The sequence below is a fragment of the Athene cunicularia genome, assembly GCF_003259725.1.
Source record: "Athene cunicularia isolate RWA chromosome 28 unlocalized genomic scaffold, athCun1 chr28_part1, whole genome shotgun sequence".
Taxonomy (NCBI): Eukaryota; Metazoa; Chordata; class Aves; order Strigiformes; family Strigidae; genus Athene; species Athene cunicularia.
Genome location: NW_020799139.1, coordinates 914,665 through 929,967, shown reverse-complemented (window position 1 = coordinate 929,967; position 15,303 = coordinate 914,665). Strand labels below are relative to the sequence as shown.

The 15,303-nt window shown below is 40.4% G+C and overlaps 1 protein-coding gene across 2 annotated transcripts; it reads left to right on the top strand.

Annotated features, from left to right (window-relative positions):
• The first annotated feature begins 82 nt into the window (after positions 1-82).
• Positions 83-12,983, top strand: HAUS8 (HAUS augmin like complex subunit 8). Of its 2 annotated transcripts, XR_003400034.1 has the most exons (12): positions 83-262; positions 370-425; positions 733-829; positions 1,527-1,640; positions 2,973-3,055; positions 3,672-3,746; positions 4,794-4,952; positions 5,906-6,047; positions 7,110-7,251; positions 7,983-8,338; positions 8,901-9,037; positions 11,449-12,983. XR_003400034.1 is itself a non-coding variant. In XM_026865086.1 (10 exons), exons 1-10 carry the CDS (start codon positions 193-195, stop codon positions 8,101-8,103), a joined length of 1,059 nt encoding a protein of 352 aa, XP_026720887.1. In that variant the 5' UTR covers positions 83-192; the 3' UTR covers positions 8,104-8,824. The 2 variants fall into 2 exon arrangements, 1 of the variants encoding a protein (XP_026720887.1); XM_026865086.1 differs by lacking the exons at positions 8,901-9,037; positions 11,449-12,983 and having other exon boundaries at positions 7,983-8,824.
• The last annotated feature ends 2,320 nt before the right edge of the window (positions 12,984-15,303 follow it).

The window sequence follows — 15,303 nt, the reverse complement described above, 5'->3', positions numbered from 1 at the left end:
CGCTGCCCCGGCGGGGGGCGCCTCGTTTCATCCCTCCACGCCGCCAGGGGGCGCGCGGCCCTGGTGCTGCGCCTGCGCGGCGGTTCGAACGCGATGGCGGCGGCGAGAGGGTGAAGGAGCGGGCGCGTCTCGCCGCCCGTCTCCTCAGGCGTTTCCAGGTGCCGTTGTCATCTCTCGCTCTGTCTTTGCAGGATGTCCGCGCCTGCGAGCCACCCTACCGCTACGGCGGCGGGCGGAGAAGCGCCGAAAACTAAGCAGAAAGGTAGCCGGGGGGTGAGGGGGGAGCCCGCTCTGACTGAGGCGCGGCCGGGCGCTGAGGTGGGAAGCGCGACGGCCAGCCCGGCTGAGCTCTCTTTGCTCCTTCTTCAGGAGGAAGGATCGTGAAGTCTCGCTACCTGCAGTACGACAAGAAAGACGTCAGGAAGGTACTTGGACGCCTCCCTGCCGAGCTCAAACGTCGCTCAGCAAAGGGTAGAAATGGCGTGAGGGGCAGCTGGGGTGTGGGGCAGCAAGACCTCAGCAAAAAATTGAGTTTGTTGGGGTTATGAGGGAGTCGTGGTGTGGTATTAAATGCTTACTGGGATGGGAACTTGGGACTGAACTCGGGTTACTTGCAAAAGCACCAAGACACCCTGGGATTATTGTCATTGTTTATTGTTAGCATTCTAGGAGGTATATTGCTGATCACAGTTACTGTTTATGCTCAGTCTTAATCTGTTTCTTGATTATCAGGATACTCCAACAAATTCCTTTTCCATATCTACTGGTAAACCATCTTCTTCAGCTAAATCAAGAGCAGTTCCTGCTCAGAAATGTACAACTTCTGCTGGTAGGTTTTACTAGAATTTAAAAGCTTTTTTTGGGGGAAATTTGTAGTGCCAATCTGTGAAACGCTTAACAACTCTAAAATGTTTTTAAAAAGTACTTTGTATTACTTGCCTCACTACCAGTTATTATGTGTATACAAAGGGAATGAAGAAACTTTGTGTGGGATTGACTAAAAGGTGTAAATGCAAGTGCATTAAGCTCTTGCCTGGATGGTCTGATAGAAAACTATTCTGGAATTGAGTGGGTTGTCTAAAATAAGCATATTTCTTGCCTTCTGCACAGGCTTTGAACTGGTGTTTTTTACTATGCCCTCACCGTTGCCCTGCTTTTTAAATGTGAATCTTTTTAATAAACCCAGCGTGAATGAGTGAAAATCCCTGTCTGCAAAACAGTTCATTTTTGTTTCTTTTGCAAGAATTGCAAAAGAATTTTCGGGCCTGACCTTAACTTGATATGAAAATCCTGAGGAAATAACATCCCCTTTTCATATCCGAGTGTTCTTGTTGAACTACGTTAATTAATTTAACATTCCAAAATACCTTATCTCTAGGTAAATTAGAGAGTATACAAATGATGTATGTAAAGTAAACGTGTAAAAGTTTGCTTAAGTTTGCCACATATTAGTGAAAACGTGTATTTTTGAACTTTCACAGAATCTGTTCTAATTCTTTTAGTTTGATAACAGCTTCTTTCTACAGGTCTTCTCTCTAAGTCTTTAAGTCAGAGTAGTTGTGAGAAACTTAACTTGCAGTCCACTTTATTAGATGAAGATAAACTTGAACGACCGCAGCTTGATTTTTCAGCAATTGGTGGTAAGCTTCCACTCCTACTCAGTCTTTTGGTTTATTATTTTTAACATATGTGCTGTAACTTGATGATGAGTAACCCTTGTATTCTTCTGTACTCACAAAAAGATTTTGTCAAATAAGGTGAATGTTATTTCATACACACTGAACCATCTAGATTGGAAAGGACCCTGGAGATCCAACCATTCTCCTAGCACAGTTCACACCTACAGCATATCCTTGAGCTCTAAATCGACCCGACTCTTGAACACCTCCAGGCATGGGACTCCACCACCTCCCTGGGCAGCCCATTCCAATGCCTAACAACCCGTTCTGGAAAGAAATGCTTCCTAATATCTAGTCTGAACTTTCCCTGGTGCAACTTGAGGCCATTCCCTCTTGTCCTGTTGCTTTCTACTAGGCTAAAGAGGTTCATCCCCCGCTCTCTGCAGCTTCCTTTCAGGTAGTTGTAGAAGGTGATAAGGTCTCCCCTCAGCCTCCTCTTCTCCAGACTAAACAATCTCAGTTCCCTTAGCTGCTCCTCACAGCGTGTTCCAGACCCTGCACCAGCTTTGTAGCCCTTCTCTGGACATGTTCAAGTAACTCTGTGTCCTTTTTGTAGTGAGGGGCCCAAAAGCGAACACAGTAATCAAGGTGCAGCCTCACCAGCGCCAAGTACAGGGGCAAGATCCCTTCCCTGTCCCTGCTGGCCACGCTAGTGGTGACGCAAGCCAGGATGCCATTGGCCTTCTTGGCCACCTGGGCACACTGCTGGCTCATATTCAGCTGGCTATCAATCAATCCCCCCAGCTCCCCCTCTGACTGGCAGCCTCCAGCCACTCTTCCCCAGGCCCGTAGCCCTGCTGGGGGTTGTTGTGGCCCAAGTGCAGCCCCTGGCATTTGGCCTTATTGAAGCTCATGCAGTTGGCCTCAGCCCATCGCTCCAGTCTATCCAGATCTCTCTGCAAGTATTTCAGGTATCTTTAAGCAGAGGTATTAATAGATCTTTAGGGTTTAAATTAACCTCTCTATTTTTAGTATCCTTTGGGTGCTGTTTTCTTTTTGTTTGAGATCAAATACTGAAGAACAAAGTACTCTCAAGTCTTTGTTCCTGTAACAGCTGGGTGTTAGATTATCAGCCCTTTTAAAAAATCTATCGCATCTATCTGTAACTGTCATTTAATGCTCATGATCCACATCTCATGAGTATCACCAAAGCCAGACATAGAGCACAAGTCATCTTTACTGGTACACATAATAATTTTGAAATTATCTTTGCCTCGTAAAAATCTGATGGTATGTTGTCCCACCCTATATATGTTGATAGAAAAGAGCAATGACTTTTCTGTTGTGATACAGAGAAAAGTGTCCAGAAAAAGACTCCTGCTTCAAAATCTGATGGCAAAGGATCTACAGGGACACGTCGAAAACCAAACAGAGCAGTAAGTGTCACTGCTTTCCTTTGTTACACTGTTGAAATGTGTGAAATTAAGATTTTTCTGTTTAATCTTGATAACAACTTTGAGGTCCTGAGATAATCTAAAGCCTCGTGGAAGAAGTCAGAGGATAAGTCTGTTCTACTGCTAGCAATGTTTGTTTTGTTCATCGGGTGTCTCACCACTGACCAAAGCTTTTTGGTTTCCTGTGGTGAAGAATCGGCTCCAATTGTAGCAGCTCCTCAAGTGGATTGTTTTTGTATTCCTGTCCATACTTTTTAATTATATAACATTATCTTTAAATATTTTCTGACATTTTTGCTCAGAAAACTAACATTGATTCAACCTAATTTGAAGTCCCTTATTTAGGGATCTCATTCAGTGTGGTGCTGAAACTTCATGTTCTCTACCAGTATTAAGAAAATCTACTAAAAATGTTAATAAAAATGGTGGAACAAAGAGGTATATTTAACAGCTGTCGTTTAAAAACCCAAACTTTTTTCATCGAGCTGGCTGTAGATGATCATTCTAGGCACAAATTGGATGTTCAGTCCAATTTATTTGAACATTGAAAAAATAATTTGTTTAAATACCAAAATGTTCTTTTTTTTTTTTTCTGAAGGGAAAACGTTTGAATAAATCTCTGATAGCAGAGCTGGAATCTCAGACACTGCTTTTAACTTACCTAAGAATAAAGGTGAGTCAGTCAAGTATTTGGTGTTTCAGGTGGAAGAACATGATGTTGAGGAATTGTTTCTTTTCTTGTCTGTGCTTTCTGATCCATAGAAGTTAGATTTTTGTGACTTTATGTGTTTATGGTTGTAAAACTGTATGACTTGCTTTGAAAATTCTTAGAGAGAATTCTGTGCCAGTTTATTCAGCTGGTGCTGGTTCTTCATGAAGTAGGGTGTGTCAAGTCTGGCTGAGATGGAGTTAATTTTCCCCGTGCAGCCTCCTATGTGCTGTGTGTTAGTAGCCTGAAAGGGGCTGGTAACACACCAGTGTTTTGGCTGCTGCTGAGCAGCGCTCACCCAACATCAAGGCTGCCCCAGTCCTTGGGGTGGGCAAGATCTTGGGAGGGGCTACAGCCAGAACAGCTGACCCCACTGTCCAGAGGGAGCTTCCCCTTCGTATGGTGTCTGCTCAGCAGCAAGAGCTGAGAGAAAGGAGGAGGAAGAGGGGACATTCTTTACTTACATTTGTCTTCTGAGCAATCATATACTTAAGTCTCGCTTCCCAGGAAGTGACTGGACATCGCCTGCTGATGGGAAGTAGAGAATAAACTTTCCTGTTTTCTTTTGCTTTATTAAACTGTCCTTATCTCGACTCCTGAGTCCTTCGTTATATTCTCATTCCCCTGACTTGCAGAGGAGGGGGTTGATAGATCAGCTTTGGTAGGCACCTGGTGCCCAGCCAAGGTCAGCCCCACCACACAGGAGTATGTAGACGTTTTGGGAAAACACTGAGTGAGTGTGTTTGGAGTTCAAGGTTGTAGCAGTGACTTTGTTCTTTGTTAACTCGGTGTATGTGCATATTTTTCCTTTACGAAAAAATATTAGTGGGAGTAGGGGGAGAAGATAGAGGGGGGAGCTTTAGCTATAATGTACTGTGCTTATTGTGTGAGCTCTCAGATTCTGTTAATTAAAGCTCTCTGACCTGGTCTGAGGCTTATAGTTGTTAATTCAGAATGTTAACTACTTAGATGTAGCATTACTTTGGTTGTGAGTATTTTTTTATGTAATAGGCAGGAAAAAATCTTGCTAAGCTGGAGGAAAAAACAGAAAAGAACTTGTTAATGTTGTGTGAAGAAAAGGAGAGACAACACAAGAAGCTCTGTGAGTTGAAGCATGAAATTCTTCTCCAAGAGAGAGAGCAGAAACTTGATGAAGCCTTAGACAAACAGGTAGGCTTCATTACAATTTATGCTTCTCCTATGTTTAAAGAAGCTTAGTTATGAAGTAGTCCTTTATCCAGAGAAGATTCCTCTGCTGCTGTGGCCTGCTGGGGTACAATTTTATGCTGCTTAAACAAAATAAATATCTGCTTCCTTTTGTGGCACATAACGCTCCCCAGTAACTGAAGCAAATGCCTTTGTCCCTTTTGTGTTGTCCCTTGCGGCTCAGCAGGAGGGAGAAGTTGAGCTCTTGGGCAAGGGGCAGCAGCAGCACACTGCTTGCCAGAGCAGTTTGTGATTGATGCACGGGAGATGCAAGTATCTTAAAACCATGTGAACATCCTGCAGTTACACAATCACAGTTACACCTAGAGCCAAGATGCTAACCCTCAGATGAGAAGTGAACACCACCTGTTTTTTGAATTATTTTTATATGTTAGACAGCAATCTGGCCTGGTTGTATGAAATCCTTGATAACAGGTTATCATAGAAGCTAAACCCTCCCTTGTTTTTCAGTATTTTGTTAGTTCTGTTTTGTCAAATTAAAAGATAGCTCTCTTTAATAATTAATTTTCAAAACTGAACCTATGTTTGCTTTTAATAAATATGGATTGCAAAAATTAAACAAGACTTTTGTCCTCTGGTGAATACACTGTTAGCTACAGTCAGAGCATCAAATATAAGACACTTTCCCTGCTATGTTACTAATATCTTCTGAGTTACAGTAACAAGGAAACTGGTATTGACCTAGATATTTTGGAGTGGTAGAGGAAAAGTTATTGAACAGCATGATAGCAGTATCACACCATAAACTTCATTAATTCTTCTGTCAACGAGCATTTCAGATGGTACTTGGGTGGGAGTTTTTTTACAGATTTTTTTTTTTTTTGTATTGAGCCAGGTCTGTACTAACAAAATAGCTGCTTTTGAAGAAGTGTTGGTTCATCCTGTGTCTTTTTCAGATGGAAGTACTTTCTCCCCTTGTTCCTGTTTGTGAAAAATTTAAGGACCAATATAAAAGCTTTGCAGCTTCCCTGGATGCCACTACACATGCATTGCCCATAAAGAATATTCACATAGAAGGAGATAAGCTAACATACCTTGGTATGAAAACTTGCTTCATCAAATTTACTTTCAGAAATAGTGTTTTTTTGGTATGCTAAAATTCTTACGTTGTTATTGCTGGATCTGTCTGTGGCCACTGGAGGAATTTTGTGTGCTCTTAGAGCCTGAATGGATGCTAGGCTGCAGTGTTAGTCACATGTTTTGCTATGGGTAATTCTTGTCTGTTTAACCACTAAATTGCACTTGAACAAGTTTTTTTTGTCTTGCAGCAGGAAAAAAAATCAACTTTCTAAGCTAGGGCAGTATTCACATACGCTTTCTTTAGCAAGTTTCAATATCTTTTAACTAATGCATTCATGGCATTCCTCTTCCTTTCTTGTTCCTAACGGGTAAGCAAGCTGTAGAAATACTGTGATCTCTTGTTTCTGTGTTGAGAGATAAAGTCACATGGATAGACATGCTCACATTTCCTGTAGAACTAGAGCTGAAATGTATTGTGTCTTGAATCGGAGAATGTTTAATAAATTACCACTTGTGTTTTGTATTGAAGTCTGGACAAAAAGTTACATTTTTAAACTGCTGGTCTGCAAGAAATGAGATTCTTAAACCATTTACAATAATCTTGCTTGCACTTCAAATAGAAAAGGTTTATTGAAGAGCTTAGAATTCTTGTAAGAAGGCTTGCAAGGAAATAAATACATATTTTTGTTTTGTGAATGCTAAAGGAAGAGGACTGGATAAATTTTGTGCTGAGGGTGCATGTCAATAGCAATATATGTAACTGCCCAAGGAATTTTTGATGTCTAAAACCTGTTTTTTCTGTTGAATTTGTCTTATAAAAATCTTTGATGTACTCTAAAAGAGAGCTTGATTAGCAATTTTCATAGCCTGTTGCTGATGTTAGTCTAGATATATAAAAATAATTTGGCTTTCAAGTTTTTTCATAGCGTGTGTGTGTGTGTGTGAGAAAGGTGAACAAGCAGTAGTTTTCCATCATCTAGTTCACCTGTTTCTGTGGTTACTGCAACTATTAAATTATCTTGTATTCACTAGTGCCATTGAATGCATTTTGAATAATTTCTTCAACATCTCATACTGCAGGTGAACTGCAAAAGCAGTTAACTGTCACACAGGAACTTCTGACAGAAATTATGCCAGACTACTCAGAAGAAAGTGAAAAAACGTTTAATGTACTGAAAGACCTTGAAGAAGTTTCTCAGAAACTGGATAAAGTGATTCAAAGGTATTTACAGCAACCAGGTGAAAAGACTCATTGGCTCTATGTTCAGAGGAAAATCTATAATCTCACCAGACTATATCTGGAATATATATTGAGGAGGGTAGTAGCACTAAGTTTAATTCTGTTCATAGCAGACTCCTGTATTTCTATCCCTACCCTACCTACAGTCAAAGTAAAGATGTTTGGAGTGTTTAGTTTGTGTATGTGAAGTGAACAGCTTTAGTGTGATGTTTTCTTGACAGTTTAGCTGAGAATCTCAGGGAGCCATAGCTCTGGCAAAGTGCAAATACGTAGGAAAGTGGAGAACTCCAGGAGACAAAAAAAGTGAACTGGAAGTCTTAAATAATTGTTGTGCAAATATGTCATCCTTTAGGAGATGCAGGGAACACAGAAAAGGTTTTTTTTCCTTAAGTATTGTGTTAACAAATATGCAATATCACTGGGAGTGTGAGGAAGAGAGAAAGCACGATAAATTTCCTCTCTTCATTTCCCTAGAAGAGATTACAGCTAATATCTTTGAAGATTAATAGACCATAAAGCCACATTATCTCCCTGTCCTGCAAACTGCCCTTCCTCTCCTCCAAATACTAGCCTTTGGGAAGAAAATTCACATTTTACATTTTTTCTTCTGATGGCTCCATGGTGGGAGGATGACATGAATGTCCAGCCTTTGGGATTAAACAGAAGTTGTTATCCTCCAGAGTAACTGATTTAGCTTGTTTCATTTGTTCCAGGAGCTTTGCAGAAGTGCAGAACCTGTCATCTGAAGTTAGTAAAGAAGTTTCTCTGCATAACCAAAACATATGTGAAGAGAATCATGGACTAGATGATGTGAAACACTGGTACTTCAACTAACTTTGTGTGTTGTTTTACTAATGAGTGGATACTAAATCAGTGCCAGCAGACTTCTTGTATGAACATATAACTTGCCCAAATTTTCAGTTGTATCAGAATATGAAACCAGCAGTATGTATGCTAACTAATGTAAGAAATGAAGTTTTCTTCTGCGTGTTGTCCCATAAGGAGTCATCTTTTTTTAACATGAATTTGATACCTTTCTCATCACCTTCTGCCTTGACAGTACTGAAAGGTAACTAATAAGGAATGTTATTCTTAGCAAATATGATCTATATGTTCTTAAACTTCATGGTTTTCTCTCTTGAAACTGGCTTCAAGTAGCTGATTTGAATCTCTTTCCAAAGTAGTGTACCTTAGAGGGCAGCATATCTTAATAGAGGTGAGGAATTGTGTATGTGGTCCTGAGCACTTGCTGATCACATCGGGAGGGTCTGTAGGAATGAGCAGCGTGATCATTGGTCACTAAGTGAACAGCTTCTGGAGGAACTCTTAATTGTCCCTTATTTCTGGATTTGCTGAGAGGAAAAGCTACGTGGACAGCAAATAATGAGGTTGATGCTTGGAAGGAGCCTGATCACTTGTACCAAGTGAAAAGTTTTGGTAACTTGTTGCCTAATTGTCTTGGAAACAAATTATTAAAAACATAAATGCTTTTGTGTTAACCTGACACCTTCTCTTTAAGGACTTTATTTAATAATAAAGACTATTTTTCACTGCTGTATCAGTAGCCTTCATGTTTGAATATCTTCACTGATCTCCTACAGAAGCTTTTGTTTCCATCTGGGCTTACGTAGGGCTCATACTACACAGTATGTGCAGTGATGGACTTACAGGCACTAACCAGTCCCAACGACAAGCCGTGACCTACTGGCACTATTGTGCTGAGGCCAGAAGATTGTGATGTGGAGAAAAACCTCAAACCTACTACTGAGTAAGTGCCTGAGAGTGAGTGTGCTGTTACAAACATATGTGCCACAGGTTTTTTCAACGTACTTTCCATTTTTGTACATGGAATGCATGAAAGACGTTGCTGTATCCTGCATTTTTTATACCTGTGAAACCTCCTTCTGTGATTTTTCAAAAGCTTTGCTTTGTATTTTCTGTTCAGTGTTACATTTCTGGCTTAAGCTGTGTCCATAAAGCTTTTGGGCCTGCTCAAAAAATACTTGGAGCATTCATCTTGTGCTCCTTGAAGTGCTATTTAGGCTTTCGTCCTGGTATTACTGAGGGTATAAATAGATTCTTGTCTCCTCTTATTAAAAGTTAGGAGTAAATTAAGCTGTAGTAACTGGATCAGTAAGATGTGCAGCACACTGTATGAGAAATCAATCCATAACAAACTAAAAAGACTCCTTTTATGTAATATCAGTGTCATTTATTTTTTTACAGCAACTTATCTATGAGCCAGTGGGAGGTCACTGAGTTATTTTAGGTTGTTTATCTGTTATTTCGTCTTACTAAAATATGTTAGGTGAACTGCACCTAATAGTAGTGCCATGTGCTGCCGTTCGGTCCACGAGTCCCGGGTGCTGCACGCAGCAGGATCAGGCTCTGGGCCAGGAACAGGAGCTGCACCTCCGAGGCTGGCCACTGGATGGGGAACTTTGCTAAGCAGTTAAGTCATGCTTTAGCTGCAAATTGGTAGCCGTTTATTTTTGGTGGATGGAGATTTTGGTAGAAAGGCTTCTATATGATGAAACAGGTGGTCATAGAACTGTTTTTCCAAGGTTTGGGTAATTGCTAGGATGTGTGCCTTCACGCCTTTAACCCGTGTATGATAAATGTGTCAATCTGGAACTTGGAAAATTGAGAGGGGTTTTCTTAAATATGAGGAGAGATGAAATGAAAATAAAGTTTATAGTGTCTTGATAATTCTGTCTCTGCACAGACATAAGTCAGAATGTCTTTCTTAGGATTTCTTGATGGTAGACCTCATTGCTGGTCTAAAAAAAAAAAAAAAAATTTTTTAAGAATTGCTTTTAAATTAAACCCATCTTCTTCTGCCAAGTGTCTTCCTACTGTTGAGATACTATTGTGTGGGGGTGTGTTTGTGTGTGTGTGTATGTGTGTGTGTGTGTGTGTGTGTGTGTGTGTATATATATATATACACACACACACACCCCCCAAATGTTATTTAAGCAACAGACAGCAATACTAATTTTTACTGTAAAGTGAATTGGAATGCTCTTCGTTTTCTCCTCTGAAGAAGGGTGGCAGAGGAAGGTTCCACTTGCTGTGATCGCAATTAAAGGCGCTGTCTTTTAGGGAAGCACTTCGTCCTTGGTGCTGCAGGTGGCAGTCATCCTCTGTACAACAAGCCGAAAGCAAAGTGGGAGTCCTGGAGCTAAAGGCCAACTGCGTGTACAAAACAATGAAGTGCTTGGAGATGTGCGCTCATTGTTTCAGAAGAATCACAGGCATTCATTTGAGCATTCTAGCCGATCTGTTCCTTAAATTTGAACATTTGCGTAATTCTTCGTACAAACGATAGAACAAGTGTTAGAAAAAGCAGCTCGGCCTCTCCAGGAAAGGGTTTTAAACTGTTGTGAACAGAGACTTTTCCATTGTGATTTTCCTGAACATTCTTTCTAAGTGGTTCTGTTCTGGCTCTTTGCAGAAGTGTTTTAGGCTCCTCCACCTTGAAATAGCCACAGAATTAGATGCTGCCACTTTAACGCTGTACAAACAAAACAACAACAACTAAGAACTGCAGAATCACTGAAGCAGGAGCTAAACAGATGTGACACCACTTATTTTGTATTTTCCACTTATTTTCTGACAATGTCACGTGCTCTTAATCAGTTGGAATCCTAAACAACTTAAGGGCTCTTTTTATTCAGGTTATCAATCTTTTTATTTTACCTAATATTAATAATCTCACTTCTGGAACTTGTATCAATGTAGATTTAGTTTTGTTCTCTCTGAACTTGTGCAGTATTTATGACCTATATATTCCTCTTTTAGGCCACTTCTTAGTGACCTATTGTTAACATTCATGTGTCCTAAGGTGCTTTTTTCTTTTGCAGGGGGAGGCTTTTTTTTCCCCTTCCAAAAACTGGGAGGAATTGTGAAATGATCAAGCTAGGTCTGAGATACTGGGTGGGAACAGGGGGAGGGAGGGAGCACAGAAATGTATCTGTCCCTTGCAAAATTATCTTGTCTAAAAAGCAATTGGCAGAGATAATTTTAAGGCAGATTTGCACCGCCTGGGTTCTGGTGTTTCGTGGGGAGCTTTGAGCACATTCTTTTCTGTTACACTGGCGTTGCCTGACCGTTTTGCTCACCAGCTCAGGAGGGCTGAGTCAAAGCATTTTTTTCTGTAATTCCTGTTTTCTGCACCAGGGTCACCGGAGCTCCAGGTGAGGGAGCAGCACCCCCCTTTGCCTGGGCTTCACTGTGGTAGAGCTGCGCTCAGGAGAAGATCGAGGCCGGTTTGTCTCTTCACCACCCCCCCAACCCTGCAATTCTTTGTTCACACTAGCTTCAAATGGAGCTGATTCTTTGCTCATCAGCAGCAAGTAAGCAGCTCATGACCCCAGCAGATGTTTCTGCATTTTAGGCTAATGAGAATTTACTGGATTACTGCAGTCTTCCCTGCCTCGGAGTAAATACCACTTTGTTGGAGATCCGGAAACTCATACTGAATATGATAAACAAACTGCTGGCTGGACTGTGATTGCCAGGACATGAAAAGAGTTCCACAGCAGCAGAAGATCTAACAGCTCTGAAATGCACCACTGAGCCACACCAATTAAGAGCATTTCCAGTGATTATGTGAGCATTCCTGTTCAACTCACAGAAATTATTTTAGGTTGTTTCTTCCGCTGCATTTGTGTGTGGTCTGAAAAGCAAGCACAAGGGTGGAGGATGAGGTTTGCAGAGCAGTCTCAAAGGCCTCTGATCACTTTCTTTTAAAATTTCTGTGATAATGTATATGCAAGACTTACTGAGTTTCCTGCTCTTTCAGGATCTTAAATTTCTCAGGGTAGCAATTTGCCTCAAGACATAACTAATTTTTTTGTTTATATAGATAATATGTGTTTGGAGATGGCCTGTAAGATATCAGAACTTAATTCTTTGTTTTAGTATCTACTGCATGTGGGGGTGGGAAACTAAACACAGTAGAGTTTTCAGGACTACTACCCAAAAAGAGATTCTGTCTGTGACACTTCGTCCTTTCAGCAGTCAGGCTTTGTTGTGTGTTTCTTCAGAACTTTTTAGATAGTATTTCAGTAAGTGAAATGGTAAACAGGTAACTATAGGAGTGCAGCACTGATCCCCAGCTAAACCAGGATGAAGCTTGTGAGCCTGACTCTAGAGCAGTGTTAGCACACTTAGAAACTTCAGCATATTATGGACAGGGTAGGGTATGGTATCTGCATAGGCAGTGCCCAAAGCTGTTGAGAGCCCTTAACCCTTTCTTGCTATCTTTTTGTCATGAGAAATTTGTCTTCACCTAACTGAGCAAAATCAAATTTCTCAAATTAATATGCTTTTTTATGATAAAAGGACACCTCCACCCGTTTCTAGTTAGGAAGGTGTCCAGCTGAATTTTTAATAACTCTTAAATGTGTGGAGACTTCTCAACCTTTCTAGATCCCTTATTTATGTATAAAACTTCCACCAAACACTAGATTATGGACAGACTTCTATTCCACCAGGCATATGTAGAGACTGAGTAGAAGACTGGAAAATAATTTCTTACTAAATGTCTTAATGATAGCCACTTCTGATTAAGCACAGTGCTCTATTCCTGTTCTAAATCAACATGCAAATGATTTCTTAGTACTATTTCAGTAATTTTTGTCAGCAATTAAAATGTTATACTACTCTGAAAGACCAGCTTCTCCTGTTTTGTAGATGATTAATAAAGATTTTTTGACAGAGCTATGTAATAATTACATCCTCAATATCATTATCCTGTTATACGCTAGTCAGATTATATTCTTATTTTGAATGTGCTCTTTAATTATCCTTTCCTTGTAACTTTATTCTAGAGATGCCTGTGTTCCCAGGAGGCGGGATCAGTCTTGTTTCTACCTCTCTGTATCTGGACTGATGTAGTTTCTGTTAAAAGACACGATCCTTGTTGCTGGTAAGCCTGCGGTACTATGGCAAAGCCAATAGGACACGTGCTTTGCAGTTATCAGTTGCTGCATTAGATATCTCTGGTTACAGAAAGGAGGCTGTCACAGAAACACAAAGGGAGAACAAAACTGGGAGTTAAAGAAATGGGTGTGGGTTTTTTACCATGAATATAATGCTGTAAAAATTAACTAAGACCTTATTCTTGTCTGGCAGTACATAATGGCCAATGTGAATGTTTTCCCATTGGTAAGGGGGGGACAAATGATTCTGGCTTCTCTAAAGCCAGACTTCTTTGTTTTTTCTATTTTTCACCCACCTTCTACTGAAATCTAGTGCATACAGGTCTTAATGCAAAGCTAAATAATTAGCAGCCTTGTTTTTACTGCAGCATCTTTTGAGTGCCCAATTTACACATGTATTCTCAAAATCTTTATTAACCTTCTGTGCCTTTCAGTCTGGCCATCTCTGTGACAAGTTAGTGATAACACTCAAGCTGAGGCAGTTAACAAGGGCTAATTATTAATGGCATGCTCCTACCTCTTGATTTTTGTGAGTAGTCTTACTGATTTGAATTTGCAATTGAGGGGAGGGGAAAAAAAGGCAAAAGGAGGCACAGCTGGGAGTAGCAATACTTAAGAATTAGTAGTATTTAGAGCTTAGTGTTAACCCTGTATTCTTTCTTTGCCAGACACCTGTCTGATAATTTTAGCATTGCATACAGTTTATTTACTAGGTAGGTGAGACGTGGGGCGGGGGTGGAATTCTTTCTTCTGCAATGATGAGTGGTCAGACTATAAATTAGAACTAGTCAGAACCAATATAGGTGTACTCACACCTATAGACTGCAGCCCCTTCCTCACCTTTCTGACACACCAGTGTAGCCGTGCCAATCCCCTGCACGCTTTCAACCTGGACAAGTGCCTGAGATTCCTAAAATTTCACAAGGAGCAGAATTACGTTTTTTTGTAAATGAAATAAAAATCTGAGCTATGCACAGTGCGAGCGGGTGGGTGAATATGACCCATAGATTTGACTGATGAATAGTTTTTATACATAAGCAGTTCTTACAGAACTCCCTTTAAACTCCTAACCATTACCAGATGTGGGTTGCAGGCGGCTGCTGGAATTCCAACACCTGTTGCATCACACTGAATAGGATTCATTTTGGCAGGCACAGAAAATTCCATTTCAGTAACTAAATAGTTTGTAATGATATCTAAAGCCGCCTTTTTTTTTCAGACCAAGCTGATTCTAGCTTTATTTACAGGATTGCACATACTTTTGTAATTAGAAGATGGTTTGCAGTCTTCAGAGACTGTAATTGCCTGATATTTCTTGTAGTCAGTAAATATCAAATAGAAAAATCTTCCTTTTGGAAGAAATCTCTCCTTTTAAAAAAGTTGACAATGATTTAAAAGGGTTATACTCCACATAATGATCATTTCTAGATGGGATTGCTGAAATGTAGAAATACCCGGTTTCGTGTTCAAAAGTATTATAGCATTATGCTGAAGATTATGGAGTTTCATTTTAGAAGTGTACTCAGCAATGAACTGATGAGTGCAGCAGAGTCCTGTTGGTTCTTCAAAGCCCTTACCCATAGCTTTTTCAAAAATAAAATGTGGATGACTACAGAATGGGTGTTTAGTGGCACTTTGTGATTTTTTTTATTTTTTAGCACATACCCCATAGATCTCAGGCATTGAGTCTGTGAGGAACTCAACCGTTTGTGGGTCTGCTCGAGAAAGAGGTATGGATTAAGTGTAGAGGTGATTATTTTTTTTGAAAGCGTGATGCTGTTTCAGCCAAAACATACCTCGTCTCTGCGGGACTGTTATCAAAACCGTGGGTTTGATTGGTGAGGTATTGTACATCAGTTATAGGCTGCTCTACCGTGAGAACAGCAAGAGGTGCTTCATGTTCATTTTGCCTCCTTAGTGTCTTTCATCAAAGGATTCCAACGTGCTCTTAGGTGTTACCCTTAGGAGGAGGCCAGCGTTAGGGTGGCTCCTTTGCATACAGGAAAATATTGAGGCATACAGGGTTCTGTGGATGTATCAGAGAATGATGAAGTTGAGAAAGAATTTGGAATTACCGGATTTTGCTTTA

Coding starts and splice junctions, on each gene's coding strand:
- HAUS8 (XM_026865086.1), top strand. CDS start 193: ATGTCCGCGCCTGCGAGCCACCCTACCGCTACGGCGGCGGGCGGAGAA. Junction 263..369: donor GCCGAAAACTAAGCAGAAAG/GTAGCCGGGGGG, acceptor CTCCTTCTTCAG/GAGGAAGGATCGTGAAGTCT. Junction 7,252..7,982: donor CTGGATAAAGTGATTCAAAG/GTATTTACAGCA, acceptor CATTTGTTCCAG/GAGCTTTGCAGAAGTGCAGA.